This window comes from Oncorhynchus gorbuscha, linkage group LG10 (assembly GCF_021184085.1).
Source record: "Oncorhynchus gorbuscha isolate QuinsamMale2020 ecotype Even-year linkage group LG10, OgorEven_v1.0, whole genome shotgun sequence".
Taxonomy (NCBI): domain Eukaryota; kingdom Metazoa; phylum Chordata; class Actinopteri; order Salmoniformes; family Salmonidae; genus Oncorhynchus; species Oncorhynchus gorbuscha.
The window spans coordinates 48,995,896-49,012,568 of NC_060182.1; the positions used below are offsets into that span (position 1 = coordinate 48,995,896).

General features: G+C 42.3%; 1 protein-coding gene across 2 annotated transcripts in view; it reads left to right on the forward strand.

Moving 5' to 3' along the window:
- The window catches only part of LOC124046197 (histone-lysine N-methyltransferase PRDM16-like), a 451,439-nt gene extending 439,401 nt beyond the window's left edge, over positions 1 to 12,038 (forward strand). The window contains exons 15-16 of one of the 2 annotated variants that reach the window (XM_046366309.1): positions 3,431 to 3,454; positions 8,351 to 12,038. In XM_046366309.1, the coding sequence (XP_046222265.1) occupies positions 3,431 to 3,454; positions 8,351 to 8,363 (37 nt within the window). In that variant the 3' untranslated portion in view covers positions 8,364 to 12,038. The remainder of the gene's footprint in view (positions 1 to 3,430; positions 3,455 to 8,350) is intronic. The other variant, XM_046366310.1, reaches the window with a different exon arrangement.
- The last annotated feature ends 4,635 nt before the right edge of the window (positions 12,039 to 16,673 follow it).

Below are 16,673 nucleotides of genomic sequence, written 5' to 3' on the forward strand. Positions count from 1 at the left end.
GTACCTGTCTTTCTGTCTTTCTGTCCCTATCAGTGTCGGTCAGTGTTGTACCTGTCTTTCTGTCTTTCTGTCCCTATCAGTGTCGGTCAGTATTGTCTGGATAAGAGCGTCTGCTAAATGACGTAAATGTAATGTAATGTACCTGTCTTTCTGTCTTTCTGTCCCTATCAGTGTCGATCATTGTTGTACCTGTCTTTATGTCCCTATCAGTGTCGATCAGTGTTGTACCTGTCTTTCTGTCCCATCAGTGTCGGTCAGTGTTGTACCTGTCTTTCTGTCCCCATCAGTGTCGGTCAGTGTTGTACCTGTCTTTCTGTCCCCACCTGTCTTTCTGTCCCCATCAGTGTCGGTCAGTGTTGTACCTGTCTTTCTGTCTTTCTGTCTCTATCAGTGTCGGTCAGTGTTGTACCTGTCTTTCTGTCTTTCTGTCCCTATCAGTGTCGGTCAGTATTGTCTGGATAAGAGCGTCTGCTAAATGACGTAAATGTAATGTAATGTACCTGTCTTTCTGTCTTTCTGTCCCTATCAGTGTCGATCAGTGTTGTACCTGTCTTTCTGTCCCTATCAGTGTCGGTCAGTGTTGTACCTGTCTTTCTGTCCCTATCAGTGTCGGTCAGTGTTGTACCTGTCTTTCTGTCCCTATCAGTGTCGGTCAGTGTTGTACCTGTCTTTCTGTCTTTCTGTCCCTATCAGTGTCGGTCAGTGTTGTACCTGTCTTTCTGTCCCTATCAGTGTCGGTCAGTGTTGTACCTGTCTTTCTGTCCCTATCAGTGTCGGTCAGTGTTGTACCTGTCTTTCTGTCCCTATCAGTGTCGGTCAGTGTTGTACCTGTCTTTCTGTCCCTATCAGTGTCGGTCAGTGTTGTACCTGTCTTTCTGTCTTTCTGTCCCTATCAGTGTCGGTCAGTGTTGTACCTGTCTTTCTGTCCCTATCAGTGTCGGTCAGTGTTGTACCTGTCTTTCTGTCCCTATCAGTGTCGGTCAGTGTTGTACCTGTCTTTCTGTCCCTATCAGTGTCGGTCAGTGTTGTACCTGTCTTTCTGTCCCTATCAGTGTCGGTCAATGTTGTACCTGTCTTTCTGTCCCCATCAGTGTCAGTCAATGTTGTACCTGTCTTTCTGTCCCTATCAGTGTTGGTCAGTATTGTACCTGTCTTTCTGTCCCTATCAGTGTCGGTCAGTGTTGTACCTGTCTTTCTGTCCCTATCAGTTTCGGTCAGTGTTGTACCTGTCTTTCTGTCCCCATCAGTGTCAGTCAATGTTGTACCTGTCTTTCTGTCCCTATCAGTGTCGGTCAGTGTTGTACCTGTCTTTCTGTCCCTATCAGTGTCGGTCAGTGTTGTACCTGTCTTTCTGTCCCTATCAGTGTCGGTCAGTGTTGTACCTGTCTTTCTGTCCCTATCAGTGTCGGTCAGTGTTGTACCTGTCTTTCTGTCCCTATCAGTGTCAGTCAGTGTTGTACGTGTCTTTCTGTCCCTATCAGTGTCGGTCAGTGTTGTACCTGTCTTTCTGTCCCAACAGTGTCGGTCAGTGTTGTACCTGTCTTTCTGTCTCTCTGTCCCTATCAGTGTCGGTCAGTGTTGTTCCTGTCTTTCTGTCCCTATCAGTGTCGGTCAGTGTTGTACCTGTCTTTCTGTCTCTATCAGTGTCGGTCAGTGTTGTACCTGTCTTTCTGTCCCTATCAGTGTCGGTCAGTGTTGTACCTGTCTTTCTGTCTTTCTGTCCCTATCAGTGTCGGTCAGTGTTGTACCTGTCTTTCTGTCCCTATCAGTGTCGGTCAGTGTTGTACCTGTCTTTCTGTCCCTATCAGTGTCGGTCAGTGTTGTACCTGTCTTTCTGTCCCTATCAGTGTCGGTCAGTGTTGTACCTGTCTTTCTGTCCCTATCAGTGTCGGTCAATGTTGTACCTGTCTTTCTGTCCCCATCAGTGTCAGTCAATGTTGTACATGTCTTTCTGTCCCTATCAGTGTCGGTCAGTGTTGTACCTGTCTTCCTGTCCCTATCAGTTTCGGTCAGTGTTGTATCTGTCTTTCTGTCCCCATCAGTGTCAGTCAATGTTGTACCTGTCTTTCTGTCCCTATCAGTGTCGGTCAGTGTTGTACCTGTCTTTCTGTCCCTATCAGTGTCGGTCAGTGTTGTACCTGTCTTTCTGTCCCTATCAGTGTCGGTCAGTGTTGTACCTGTCTTTCTGTCCCTATCAGTGTCGGTCAGTGTTGTACCTGTCTTTCTGTCCCTATCAGTGTCAGTCAGTGTTGTACCTGTCTTTCTATCCCTATCAGTGTTGGTCAGTGTTGTACCTGTCTTTCTGTCTCTCTGTCCCTATCAGTGTCGGTCAGTGTTGTACCTGTCTTTCTGTCCCTATCAGTGTCGGTCAGTGTTGTACCTGTCTTTCTGTCCCTATCAGTGTCGGTCAGTGTTGTACCTATCTTTCTGTCCCTATCAGTGTCGGTCAGTGTTGTACCTGTCTTTCTGTCCCTATCAGTGTTGGTCAGTGTTGTACCTGTCTTTCTGTCTCTCTGTCCCTATCAGTGTCGGTCAGTGTTGTACCTGTCTTTCTGTCCCTATCAGTGTCGGTCAGTGTTGTACCTGTCTTTCTGTCCCTATCAGTGTCGGTCAGTGTTGTACCTGTCTCAAGATCACATAGAGTGTCTTGGTCTTGTCTTGGTGTCAGGAAGATTTTACTTGGTCTTGTCTTGGTCTCAGGAAGATTTGACTTGGTCTTGTCTTGGTGTCAGGAAGATTTGACTTGGTCTTGTCTTGGTGTCAGGAAGATTTTACTTGGTCTTGACTCGGTCTCGGACAGCCAAGACCAGCGCAGTAAAAACAAAAGAAAGATCAGCTTCAATTCATTCATTGCATAAAACCGGTAGAAGAAAAACCAAAAAAATCAAAAGGTTCTACAGCTGCACCAGCAAGAACATCCTGACTGGTTGCATCACCGCCTGGTACGGCAACTGCTCGGCCTCTGACCGCAAGGCTCTACAGAGGGTAGTGTGTACGGCCCAAAACATCACCAGGGCCAAGCTTCCTGCCATCCAGGACCTCTATTCCAGGCGGTGTCAGAGGAAGGCCCTAAAAATTTTCAAAGACTCCAGCCAACCTAGTCAAAGACTGTTCTCTCTGCTACCGCAAGGCAAGCGGTACCTGAGCGCCAAGTCTAGGTCCAAGAGGCTTCTAAACAGCTTCTACCTCCAAGCCATAAGACTCCTGAACATCTAATCAAATGGCCACCCAGACTATTTGTATTTCCCCCCTCCCCCAATAACTCCACCTACATGTACATATATCTTCAATTACCTTGACTAAACAGTGCCCCCGCACATTGACTCTATACCGGTACCCCCTGTATATAGCCTCGCTATTGCTATTTAACTGCTGCTCTTTAATTATTTGTTACTTTTATTAATTTTTTTCCTTCTTTTTTCTTTCTTAGACCTGCATTGTTGGTTAAGGGCTTGTAAGTAAGCATTTCACCGTAAGGTCTACCTACACCTGTTGTATTCAGCATTTCACCGTAAAGGTCTACCTACACCTGTTGTATTCAGCATTTCACCGTAAGGTCTACCTACACCTGTTGTATTCAGCATTTCACCGTAAGGTCTACCTACACCTCTTGTATTCAGCATTTCACCGTAAGGTCTACCTACACCTGTTTCATTCAGCATTTTACCGTAAGGTCTACCTACACCTGTTGTATTCAGAATTTCACCGTAAGGTCTACCTACACCTCTTGTATTCAGCATTTCACCGTAAGGTCTACCTACACCTGTTGTATTCAGCATTTCACCGTAAGGTCTACCTACACCTGTTGTATTCAGCATTTCACCGTAAGGTCTACCTACACCTCTTGTATTCAGCATTTCACCGTAAGGTCTACCTACACCTGTTGTATTCAGCATTTCACCGTAAGGTCTACCTACACCTGTTGTATTCAGCATTTCACCGTAAGGTCTACCTACACCTCTTGTATTCAGCATTTCACCGTAAGGTCTACCTACACCTGTTGTATTCAGCATTTCACCGTAAGGTCTACCTACACCTCTTGTATTCAGCATTTCACCGTAAGGTGTACCTACACCTGTTGTATTCAGCATTTCACCATAAGGTCTACCTACACCTGTTGTATTCGGAGCATGTGACAAATACATTTTTTTTAGAAATACATACACTCTTTTCTTAAAACATGAATATCTTATTGTCTATTGAAACCTGGGATTCCTACTTTACCCGTAACATTACTGTATGTGTATTTATTATGGATCTCCATTAGTTCCTGTCAAGACAGCAGCTACTCTTTCTGGGGTTTATTATGGATCCCCATTAGTTCCTGTCAAGGCAGCAGCTACTCTTCCTGAGGTTTATTATGGATCCCCATTAGTTCCTGTCAAGGCAGCAGCTACTCTTTCTGGGGTTTATTATTGATCCCCATTAGTTCCTGCCAAGGCAGCAGCTAATCCACCTGAGTATACAATTTTAAAAATATTACAATGCATTCAGAGATTTCACAACACACTGTGTGCCCTCGGGCCCCTACTCCACGACTACCACATATCTACAACTGTCCTTTACTTTAGTTGAAAAATATCTTCAAACTTTGTTTGAATTTCCTTGACTCGCTGGTAAGGCAGAATGGGGGAAATTGTTAAAAAGTTGCACACTACACTACCTGCCCTTATTGGTAAGGGGAGATGGGGCAGGTAGCCTAGTGGTTAGAGCATTGGGCCACTAACTTAAAGGTTGCTAGATCAAATCCCTGAACTGACAAGGTAAACAATCTGTTGTTCTGCCCTTGAGCAAGGCAGTTAACCCACTGTTCCTAGACCATCATTGTTAATAAGAATTTGTTAACGGACTTGCCTACTAAAAAAAAATGTTATATACCTGTTTCCCCAGTGTTGAGCCTATTGAGCCTTCAGTGTGTGACAAGGTCTTGATGCTGAATGGACAGCACATTTTATTACCAGCACACTCAAGTAGGTCAAAGAGCGCACTTTCTGTGAAACACAAAGGGCCAGTGATGTAGTGCAGGTTTACCCATCTTTTTTTCAGTGGGCATTGCCTATACTCACTTTCTCCTCCCTACTGTTGCATATCAAAGAAATGATGCACAAAATAGCCTACACAGTCGCAAAGCACATGAAATATATTCACACGCGCAAGTAGCAGAAGAGTGCAGCTCTCAAAAGGTTGTGGCATGGAGCAGCTCACAGAAGAATGACATCGGTAGCTGGTAGGTAGGAAAGATGTTCCACCTTCTACCAATAAACGCTCGCTAAGGCAACAATGGGTATGCAAACCTATTGAATAAGGTTGGTCCATCATCTTGGTTCGTAGGCTATTTTCAATGGCCATTTCAGTCATCATCCACTGTTTGCATGAACATTTCTAAAGGCTTTCCCCAAACACCTTCCCAATTAAAATGTTGAACATAATGTTGGCCTACCTGACAGAATGATATAATGCCGATTTGTATCAATGGGGAGGGCATTTGTTTTGCTCAATTGAATTAAAGGGTAACTACACCCTCCAAAAATATATATTTTAGATTTTTCCCAGAACTCGAAAATGGTTTAAGGATTGTTATTATAATTTTTTTTGGTGTCATTTTGAGAGTGTACATCTGAATAATCTATAGGAAAACATAGGATTTTTCACACAGGGCGCCTTTCCTTCACACAGGACCCACTTCTCCAGGCACCTCTACACCACTGCATAGGGCCGATGGAAAGGATAAGCTTAGTATTAGGTCACAATCATAATACAAAAACACAACCATTAGGCTAAGCAATTTCCAATTGAAATGTACAACTATTACTTAACATTGTGTTAAGTACACAAAGTAACCAGTGATCTAATGTTTAAATGCAACAATGTTTCACACACGTAAGTTCTTATCAAAAAGATGGCTAACAACAGCATGCGAGCTGCAATTAAAACACCAGTTCCACTTTAAATGCAACAATGTTTCGCACACGTAAGTTCTTATCAAAGAGTTGGCTAACAACAGCATGCGAGCTGCAATTAAAACACCAGTTCCACTCAACAGATGATGATCATTTAAAATGTAACTTCTTGTTGAAATTTATTCTTGAAAAGGGACAAGCTAACAAATGAGCAACAACATCCTCTTTGATAAAATCTGCTGCAGCTGCTGCAAACTAGCCTACAACAACAGTTAGCTAGGTAGACCGTGGGAACACCACTGCTCACTATAGGACAGTGGCCTGTTGGCCTTTGAGAAAGAAAAGGTTTCCATAAGTTTTTGTAAAAATGGTCCCACCCATTGCAAGTCAATGTGATTGGTTGATTCCACTGTCACTTCAAAATTTTGCCCTGAAACATTAAAATGGCAGATGCCTTCCATCAAGCATCTAATGGCCTAGCTAATGGCTTACTTAGCTAGATAGACTTATTTCCCCAGAAACCACCAAAGAAAAATCCTGATTGGATATTTTTTCTCTTCAGTGTTAACCCTTTACTTCCTAACTAAAACCGAATAGATTAATTCAGAACATTATTGAAAAGAATAATATCATTATTAATATTTGTATTATTTTATAAAGCCTTTCACTGAAAGCAGTGTTCCCCACTGTGTTTGGGTTAGTAATATTGTGGCTCTATTTTCCCCCAGAATACATTTTTTTCACCATTCTGGATGTCAAAAGAATGCATATGTTCTTCTGAAATATTAACACAGAAATACTGGTGTTGGTACTTCACCATCTCTCCCCACACTGAGCATGGTTAGCTCCTTGGTTTAGTGCCAGCTTTGCCTTTCGATGCACAAAACCGATGAGGAAAACAATCATGCCCTTTGCAGGTTCTCTAGTGGGGTTTCAGTCAAGTTGGTTTTCAGTGGTAGTAGTGTGAACTGTTTTCAGACAACAACTCCATACTATCTATCCCATCCATCCGTCCATCCATCTGTCCCCCATGCATGCACCATCGAAAGTCCATCCATCGACTGAAAAGATAGTATTGGCTAACTGTGGACAACCCCCCCCCTCGTTTCACTGCACCTTTCCCTTCCTCCTCCACAACCTCTCCTTACCCCGTCCCTCTCTTTATCCCTCCCTCCCCCATCTTCTCTATTTACTTACTCCATCATCCCCTCTCCTCTCACCTTACCCCTCCTCTATATCCTTCCTCCCTGCTCTTCCCCTCCCCTTCCCCCGGTGCTGCTGCGGGTGTACAGAGGAGGATGGTGGGCTGTTAGACCTGGAGGGCCTACCCAGCTTCCCCAACGGTCTGGGCCTGCATAAGGCCAACAATGGTGTATAGAGGAGGATGGTGGGGTGTTAGGCCTGGAGGGCCTACCCAGCTTCCCCAACAGTCTGGGCCTGCATAAGGCCAACAATGGTGTATAGAGGAGGATGGTGGGGTGTTAGACCTGGAGGGCCTACCCAGCTTCCCCAATGGTCTGGACCTGCATAAGGCCAACAATGGCGAGGAGCCACCCTTTGATGTTAAAATCATTTTTAACACCAGCTCACTGAGTCAGAAACCCTGAAAGAAACTCTATACAGACATGCTAAATCTCAGATAGGTGGACTCCCATATAAAAAGAGAGAAGGAAGGGGATACCTATTCCATTGTACAACTGAATGTATTCAACTGAAATGTGTCTTCCGCATTTAACCCTCTGAATCAGAGAGGTATGGGTGGCTGCCTTAATCGACATCCACATCTTCAGCGCCCGGGGAACAGTGGGTTAACTGACTTGCTCAGGGGCAGAATGACAGATTTTTACCTTGTCAGCTCGGGGATTGAATCCAGCAATCTTTCGGTTACTAGTCCAACAGTAACCGATTACTCTAACGGTTAGCGTCTAACCACTGGGCTACCACTGGGCTACCAGGATGGAGACAGCAAGTGGCAAATAATTTTGAACGTCCGTCCAAAAGCTTGAGTTCGGTAAGGGGAAATACAAAAAGACAATGAGGAAAAAGCATTACAACCAGGCCAAAACACGATGCCAGGTTGTTCAATGTGGCTTTATGGAGTGTCGGGATGAAAGTCAGTGAATAACAACCAGTATTTATTCTCGTTGACATGCTCTCCCCTCTCTTAGTTTACCTGCTAACTGAGCTATTAACTCTCCCTCTTTTCTAAACCTCTCATCTAACTACTCTCCAAGCAGCAGCATCACAGTGCTCTCTCACCTTTGACCTCTTGCATGCCAAGACATGTTGCAATGGTTAAAGTGACGCTCCTAATCCGAGACGGAACAGCTCTTGGGTTTTATTGACAATAATGACACCCACGTTTGATTGGCTAACAATTAACTCGGAGACTCACAAAGTGGTTTCTGAACAACGGTGGTGTCTATTTGTTGTTTCTCTGTCTCCTCCAGGCTTATGCAATGATGCTTTCTCTGTCGGAGAACAACCCTTTGCACGCATCCTCCCAGAACTCACTGGATGCCTGGCTGAGCATGGGAGGGTCCGTCCGGGACGAGCAGTTTTTACCCACTCAGACACATCTGAGAGAGTTAGGAGGAGGGATGAAGCCTACTGCGGAGGAAAACTCAACATCACATAGTCCTGGCCTGAGAAGAGAGAGGATTTGTGACTCCTGCCCTTCTGTGTGTGTGTGTGTGTGTGTGTGTGTGTGTGTGTGTGTGTGTGTGTGTGTGTGTGTGTGTGTGTGTGTGTGTGTGTGTGTGTGTGTGTGTGTGTGTGTGTGTGTGTGTGTGTGTGTGTGTGTGTGTGTGTGTGTGTGTGTGTGTGTGTGTGTGTGTGTGTGTGTGTGTGTGTGTGTGTGTGTGTGTGTACGAGGGGCCTCTCAGATAGACACTCACAGGCAGAGATCAAAGTAGCACTGCTCCGCCCGTGTAGATGGGTGAAGGACATCCCAGGAAAGACCACCCCACTCCATTCAGCGAAGCCCTTTAGTTGAACTCTCAGAGACAATCACGCTTCAGTATGCCACTGCATTACTAGGGGAGCAAAATGTCTATTCTACAACAGCAAATTCTCAATAGCTTCATATACACTGACAGTAGGTCTGGAATATGTGCATTGCATGTCCGTAGGGGGGCGCTCATCTCACTCGGTGGGAGGAGCAAAAGTAAGTATCAACACATAATGGGGGAGTACTAGCTCGTTCACCCAAAGAACCCCCCCCCCATCCTCCTCATCTTATCAAATTACTTCACACTCTCCATTCCTGTTTGAAATCAGTAATACCACAATGCTGAGTGTTACAGCAGGAAACTCTGGTTTATAAACTCTGGTTTATAAAGAAAGTACAGGACGATGATATCATGGAGGTTGACCCACCCCCCCCCAACATATAATGTGCATTACAGATGTCATAGTATCGCCTTCAACAGTTATCTGGTGAGCAAGATATTTTAAATTGACAACCATTGGTTAGAGTAGCGGATAACGTATTTCCCCCTCTTTTGCTCATTTGTTAACTTGATTCCATTTTGCTTTTTGATAAACAGTATTGTCTCTTTTTAGGCACCTCTGTGCTCAAATGTTAATATAAATAGTGAAGGGCCAAAATTGTATGATATTGTTGTATGATGTGCAAAATAACCTGGACGTTCATGGCAAGAGTGGTATGTGCCAAATAACCCGTAGAAAAGGTTTTGTTCTCTGACAAGCATTTCTTTTCCAGGGGTTTTCATAGCTGTCAAAGATGATGTGATTACCTTCTTCTATATTCATTTGAAGACTGGGTGGATTCTATTTATTTGGGTAAACATTTTGGGGTCACGATTGGAGACAAGTGACAACTGAAAAAGTTTTTTTTCTCTCTCTCTCTTACTTGTTGCTGAAGGAATGAAAGTGAATCGAAACGCAAGTGAGATTGTGAGTCTCGGTTTCAATGCTTTTTTGTGTAAAGACCAGTGTGCCAAATTGGAAAGAAACCATGAAATCAGATGCTTTTATTTATAGTGACATGGTAGTCCTAGATTGTTTAGATCAGTGGTTCCCAACCAGGGGTACTAGAACCCCTGTGGGGTACTTGGTCTATCCACAGGGGGTACTTGAGGAGACTATGGGCCTACTGGTAAAATGCACATGAAGGGGTACTTCAGGGGTACTACGGGCAGAGCAAAATTCAGTTGGTGGGTACAATAACTGGAAAAGGTTGGGAACCACTGATTTAGATCATGTTTGCAATGTTGTGTCTATCGTGTGGTTTGATGATTCTCGCTTCAGTTGAACCAATGCAACCAGTATGCTGAGTGTTTTGTGTTCAAGGTGGTTGAATTCTTACTTTGGCTATTTTGGAAATTGCAACCTTTACTATGATTGTCAGGTGATTTGGATGCCAGGGCATTGCATTGTTAGCTTGTAATTTATCCTAAGTTTGAGCAAGTCAGTTTTACTCTACAATAAATCCCATCAACATGTTAACTTAACCAGTTTATCAGTGCTCCGATTCTGCGTGAATGGTTTCCATTTTGTAGGAATTTTTAAATGTGACCATGTGGTTGTAGAAAAGAACATCTCAGAATCCCCCGTCATAGATAAAATAGACTTTTTTTGTCAGATAGTGTCCAACTACAGTGTACCATGCCATCATACTTCCACTCTTTAGTTGAAGGGTCTGTGCTATCCGGGATCCTTGGGACCCCATTGAAATTGAAATGTAAAATGGTAAGGGTTAAAGTAGAGGTTAGGGATCCCAGATAGCACTGACTTTTTTTAACCTTTATTTAACCAGGCAAGTTAAGAACATATTCTTATTTTCAATGCTGGCCTAGGAACAGTGGGTTAACTGCCTGTTCAGGGGCAGCACAACAGATTTGTACCTTGTCAGCTCGGGGGTTTGAACTTGCAACCAACATTCCCCCTTACTTCAACTGTGTCTGAGATGTATTTATCTGTGTCTGTAAGGGGTTTTAACACCCAGCATAACACATTTACTGTACTGTGAGGAGTAAACCTGACTGGCCTCACTTAAAATAATGATGACCTTGGGAGAAAAATCTACATCTAATTGAAGCACTGTAATCATTTGTTTTGTCAGCAGGTGGCAGGGTGATACTAGTTTTGCTGCATAAATCCTCTTAACGATCCGTGCCTTTTTAAAAACATTTTCCTAAAATAACATACCCAAATCTAACTGCCTGTAGCTCAGGACCTGAAGCAAGGATATGCATATTCTTGGTACTAATTGAAAGGAAACACTTTGAAGTTTGTGGAAATGTACTACTGTAATAAGTGTGCGCTGTTATGGATCCACATTGAAGTCAAAGATCACATTGTTGTCTCTCAAATACATAGTTACATTTGTTGCTTAGCTAGCTAGCATTTTTTTTGCCATATTAACATAGAAGTGTCATCAATCAAAACACCTCAAAACAAAGACATGGTATCAAGAACAAGGTAAAACTAGCTGAAACGAGTACCCACGATTCACATGTCAGCTTCTTGTCATTGTTGCTAGCTAGCTATGTGGCCATCCAGAATCACAACACACAGACGTCTGCCCCATTGAAGCGCGCTCATCGTTTTCATTATGTTTTCAGCTAACCAGGGTATAGTATTTTCACAAACAATGTTGCATTATGTCCAAAACATTAAATGAAAAGAAATGGGTTAAATGGATGGTGCTCGTTTCATTTGAATCTGAGTTGTATCACCTCTGTTATGTTTATAAAAAATATATATTGTGCATGATGTGTTTAGCAGTCATAATGATGTCCATTTGTGAAATGTGCATCTTAAATTTTAAAATGAAATTTTAAAAAGAAATGAATCTGTAGATGCACTTATTGTACGTGGTTGGGTTAGTAGGTTTGACTTCAAACCAATACAATAGGAATGTATTGGGCAGGTGGTTCTTAAATGACTATAAAAAAGCTTGTGGCAGAGAGATGTAATAAAAAAATGAAAGGATTGTAGAATAACATGGATCAATTCTGAAATTGCAGTTTTTTTAATGCCTCTGATTATTGAAGAAATGTAATTGAAATGACATGATTCTGATGATAGAAATGTATACCAAATGTAATCTTTCCAATGTTGTGAAGAATTTATACATGAAATTGATATGCAATAAAACCTGTGTGCTTTTTATATGATATGTCCCTTGCATTTGTCCTGTAGCCTTCAATGAACCTCAAATAACCCAATTGCTCATTCTCTCTATCTTTTTTCTCTGCATGGCCAAAATTGTCCTGGGACAAATGTGTGTATGGCTTAGAAAACAATGGACAGATAGTGAACTATTGAGAATATGTATTAAATAAATAAATGAATAGACCTACCCCGCCCACTTGCCATGATTCTCAAATCATGCATACAACCACTTTAAAGGGCCAATCTGCGATTGGTACATCCTGTTAAATGAATGACATATACCCATTGATTCTTGAAGAATTTTACTTATAAATGCCTAATGACTTTAGTTCAGCTGTCGTACAGCATCAGAACGCCCCCCCCAAAAATGTACTCCATTGTTCGTAAACAATGTAACTGTAAATCTACACTGTATAGCGAAGTGTCGTTCGAATTTCACGTGTTGAAAAATGCTGAACATAATGTTTGATTTGATTGAGATGTTTTAGGATCCCCGTTAGCTGTCGCCCATGGCAACAACTCGTCTTACTGGGGTCCTAAACATGACAATATGGACAAAATACCATACAATTGACATGCGTTTAAAAACATTAATATGAAGTGTGTGTGTTCATCTATCAGTTACAAATACTGTACATACACACAAGTAGGTCACATGGGGGACAGGGGTTGTGCCTTTGCTTTGTTAATTTTTTGTAAACAGGTTTGCAGTTCACTTGCGCCATGTGAGATGGAAGGGAGTTCCATGCACTCATGGCTCTGTATAATACTGTACATTTCTGGACCTGGGGACTGTGAAAAGACCCCAGGTGGCATGTTTGATGGGGTAAGTGTATGTCAGCTCTGTGTGTAAATTGACTATGAAAAAGTTTGGAATTTCCAGCACATTAAAGGAGCATTGTGTAGATTTTCTTGCATTATAATGTAATAAAATGTCTCTAAATATATCTGCACTAATAGTGGAATGATAGTGTTTCACAAAGCAAATATACAGAAACAATGCTTTGGGCCCTTTAAAAAAATTGCTTTCAGAATTTCAGTTTTCCTATTGGTCAACAAAAGGCCTCGCATCTCTTGTTTTTGAAAACGGTGAAAATAGGCTACACAAGGTATTTTTCATTAACTTTTCTCAGACATTATCAGCCTATATGTGTATTGCCAATACTGTACAGATCTTCGTTGCCCGGGCAGTGTGTTTGGGATTATTGTAATGCTGAAAGACCCAGCCACGTTTCATCTTCAATGCCCTTGCTGATGGAAGGAGGTATTCACTCAAAATCTCACGATATATGGCCCCAGTCATTCTTTCCTTTACACGGATTAGTCGTCCTGGTCCCTTGGCAGAAAAACAGCCCCAAAGCATGATGTTTCCACCCCATGCTTCACAGTAGGTATGGTGTTCTTTGGATGCAACTCAGCATTCTTTGTCCTCCAAACACAACGAGTTGAGTTTTTACCACAAAGTTATATTTTGGTTTCATCTGACCATATGACATTCTCCCAATCTTCTTCTGGATCATCCAAATGCTCTCTAGCAAACTTCAGATGGGCCTGGACATGTACTGGCTTAAGCAGGGGGACACGTCTGGCACTGCAGGATTTGAGTCCCTGGCGGCGTAGTGTGTTACTGATGGTAGGCTTTGTTACTTTGGTCCCAGCTCTCTGCAGGTCATTCACTAGGTCCCCCCGTGTGGTTCTGGGATTTTTGCTCACCGTTCTTGTGATCATTTTGACCCCACGGGTGAGATCTTGCATGGAGCACCAGATCGAGGGAGATTATCAGTGGTCTTGTTTGTCTTCCATTTCCTAATAATTGCTCCCATAGTTGATTTCTTCAAACCAATCTGCTTACCTATTGCAGATTCAGTCTTCCCAGCCTCGTGCAGGTCTACAATTTTTGTCCTTTGACAGCTCTTTGGTCTTGGCCACAGTGGAGTTTGGAGTGTGACTGTTTGAGGTTGTGGACAGGTGTCTTTTATACTGATAACAAGTTCACACAGGTGCCATGAATACAGGTAACAAGTGGAGGACAGAGGAGCCTCTTAAAAAAGAAGTTACAGGTCTGTGAGAGCCAGAAATCTTGCTTGTTTTTAGGTGACAAAATACTTATTTTCCACCATAATTTGCAGTAAGTTCATTAAAAATCCTACAATGTGATTTTCTGGATTTTTTTTCCTCATTTTGTCTGTCATAGTTGAAGTGTACCTATGATGAAAATTACAGGCCTCTCTCATCTTTTTAAGTGGGAGAACTTGCACAATTGGTGGCTGACTAAACACTTTTTTGCCCCACTAAAGTTTACCTTTATTTAACTAGGCAAGTCAGTTAAGAACAAATTATTATTTACAATGACGGCCTACCCCGGCAAAACCCAGATGACGCTGGGCCAATTGTGAGCCGCTCTATGGGACTCCCAATCACAGCCGGAAGTGATACAGCCTGGATTCAAACCAGGGACTGTAGTGATGCATCTTGCACTGAGATGGAGTGCCTTAGACCGCTGGGCCAATCGGGAACCATGACCAATATATGTATATATTTTTTCAGAACATTAACCATGTGTGCATTAACCTTGTTTTGTACAGTTCTGTACTTTCGACCCAATTATTTTTCTGACAAACAAAGACATTTGCATCCTGCAGGCCCAGGCATGGATCAAAGCTGGCGAGAGTATTTCTATCATTATTTTATTCATGAAAGCATAAAGATGTTGATGAAGAAGCCACATTTGCCTCGGAATCCATCCCCGTTGGTATTCTGTGGAACCATGCGTATTCTGTTGGTATTCTCAGTTTGTATTCCAGTTGGTATTCTGTGGAACCATGCGTATTCTGTTGGTATTCCCAGTTTTTTATTCCAGTTGGTATTCTGTGGAACCATGCGTATTCTGTTGTTATTCCCAGTTTGTATTCCAGTTGGTATTCTGTGGAACCATGCGTATTCTGTTGGTATTCCCAGTTGGTATTCCAGTTGGTATTCTGTGGAACCATGCGTATTCTGTTGGTATTCCCAGTTTGTATTCCAGTTGGTATTCTGTGGAACCATGCGTATTCTGTTGGTATTCCCAGTTTGTATTCCAGTTGGTATTCTGTGGAACCATGCGTATTCTGTTGGTATTCCCAGTTGGTATTCTGTGGAACCATTTTTTCAGTGGGGCTCTTTGTCTGCTGATCTCCATGGATGGTTGCCAGCATGGTTGAATGGTCTGCAAAAACACATTCACGTTTTTAGTACACAATTATCAATATTATTACACAGTATGTCTACACATTGATAGGCTATATACACTATCATTTTTTAAAGAAAAATGCACTGAAACCAAATACCTTTAGATGTGGTGATCCTCTCAGCTCCAGCTCATTTTCAAGTCCTCTGGTGGTTAAAGTCCTAACCCGCCAATGTATTGAATGAATGTCTTAATTACAGTCATTTACCATTCTCATTCTCGGACTGGAAACGTTGTTTGCAGAGTACACAATCTCATTTTCTAGTCCTTGTTTAAAAAATAACGATATTTTGTTGATGATTTTGTTTTCAAATAACCCAAACGTGAGTGTTTGTAATCTGAATAAAGGGAAAAAGGCCATTCTTGAACATGGGACGAGACAATAGGCCCTTCCTATTTTGCCTGGCTTGCCATTCCAAATAAAATGGAATATTTCTTGCTCATATAATTTAAGCAGGTCGCTCTCCGCCTGACTCTCCACCGATGCCACCTGGCATTCAACCAAAAACACAGCATCTACCGTGGTATTCCATTTTCAGCTAGACTATTCAAGCCATCGACTCACTGATGGCTGAAGATGAGCAATCAGCAAAGGCAATCTGGAATCTGCGTGCTGCAAAACCAGTTTGGGTTTAAGTATAACTTTTGTATGACTGACGCCTTTAGTGAGAGGTCTAATGCTTTAATAATGTCTGCCCTTCGAATTCATAGTCATTATATGAATAGGCCCATCTGCACCTTCATCAGCTAAAGTGATTTAATTAATTAATGCAAAAAAGTCAACCAATGTCAGCATTTAAATAATTTTCTATCCAAATGTTTAAAGTGCGTTTGGGTGATGGAGAGAATGCATTTCACTGTTAGACCTTTAAGGAGGAATGGAAAATTGCGAGTCAATTCATAAACCATGTAACGATCTTCTTCATCTGATGAGGAGTATGAAAGATCGGACCAAAACGCAGCGTGGTAAGTGTCCATTTTAATTTAATATCACTGAACACAGAATACAAAATAACCAAAGAGAAACAGTTCTGTATGGTGAAACACAGACACAGAAAACAACTACCCACAAACCATAGTGGGAAAACAGGCTGCCTAAGTATGGTTCTCAATCAGAGACAACGATTGACAGCTGCCTCTGATTGGGAACCATACCAGGCCAAACACATAGAACTATAACACATAGAACAAAAACATAGAATGTCCACCCCAACACACGCCCTGACCAAACTAAAATAGAGACATAAAAAAGGAACTAAGGTCAAACCATGTGCCATCAAAAATCTCTTCTCAACTATTTTGCAATCTATATGGCCCTACGCCAGTAATTATATTGGAGGATTCTAAATTCATATCAAAGGGGCATTTTTCGTTTGGGCAAATCTGTAAAATGACATGCGCAAGAG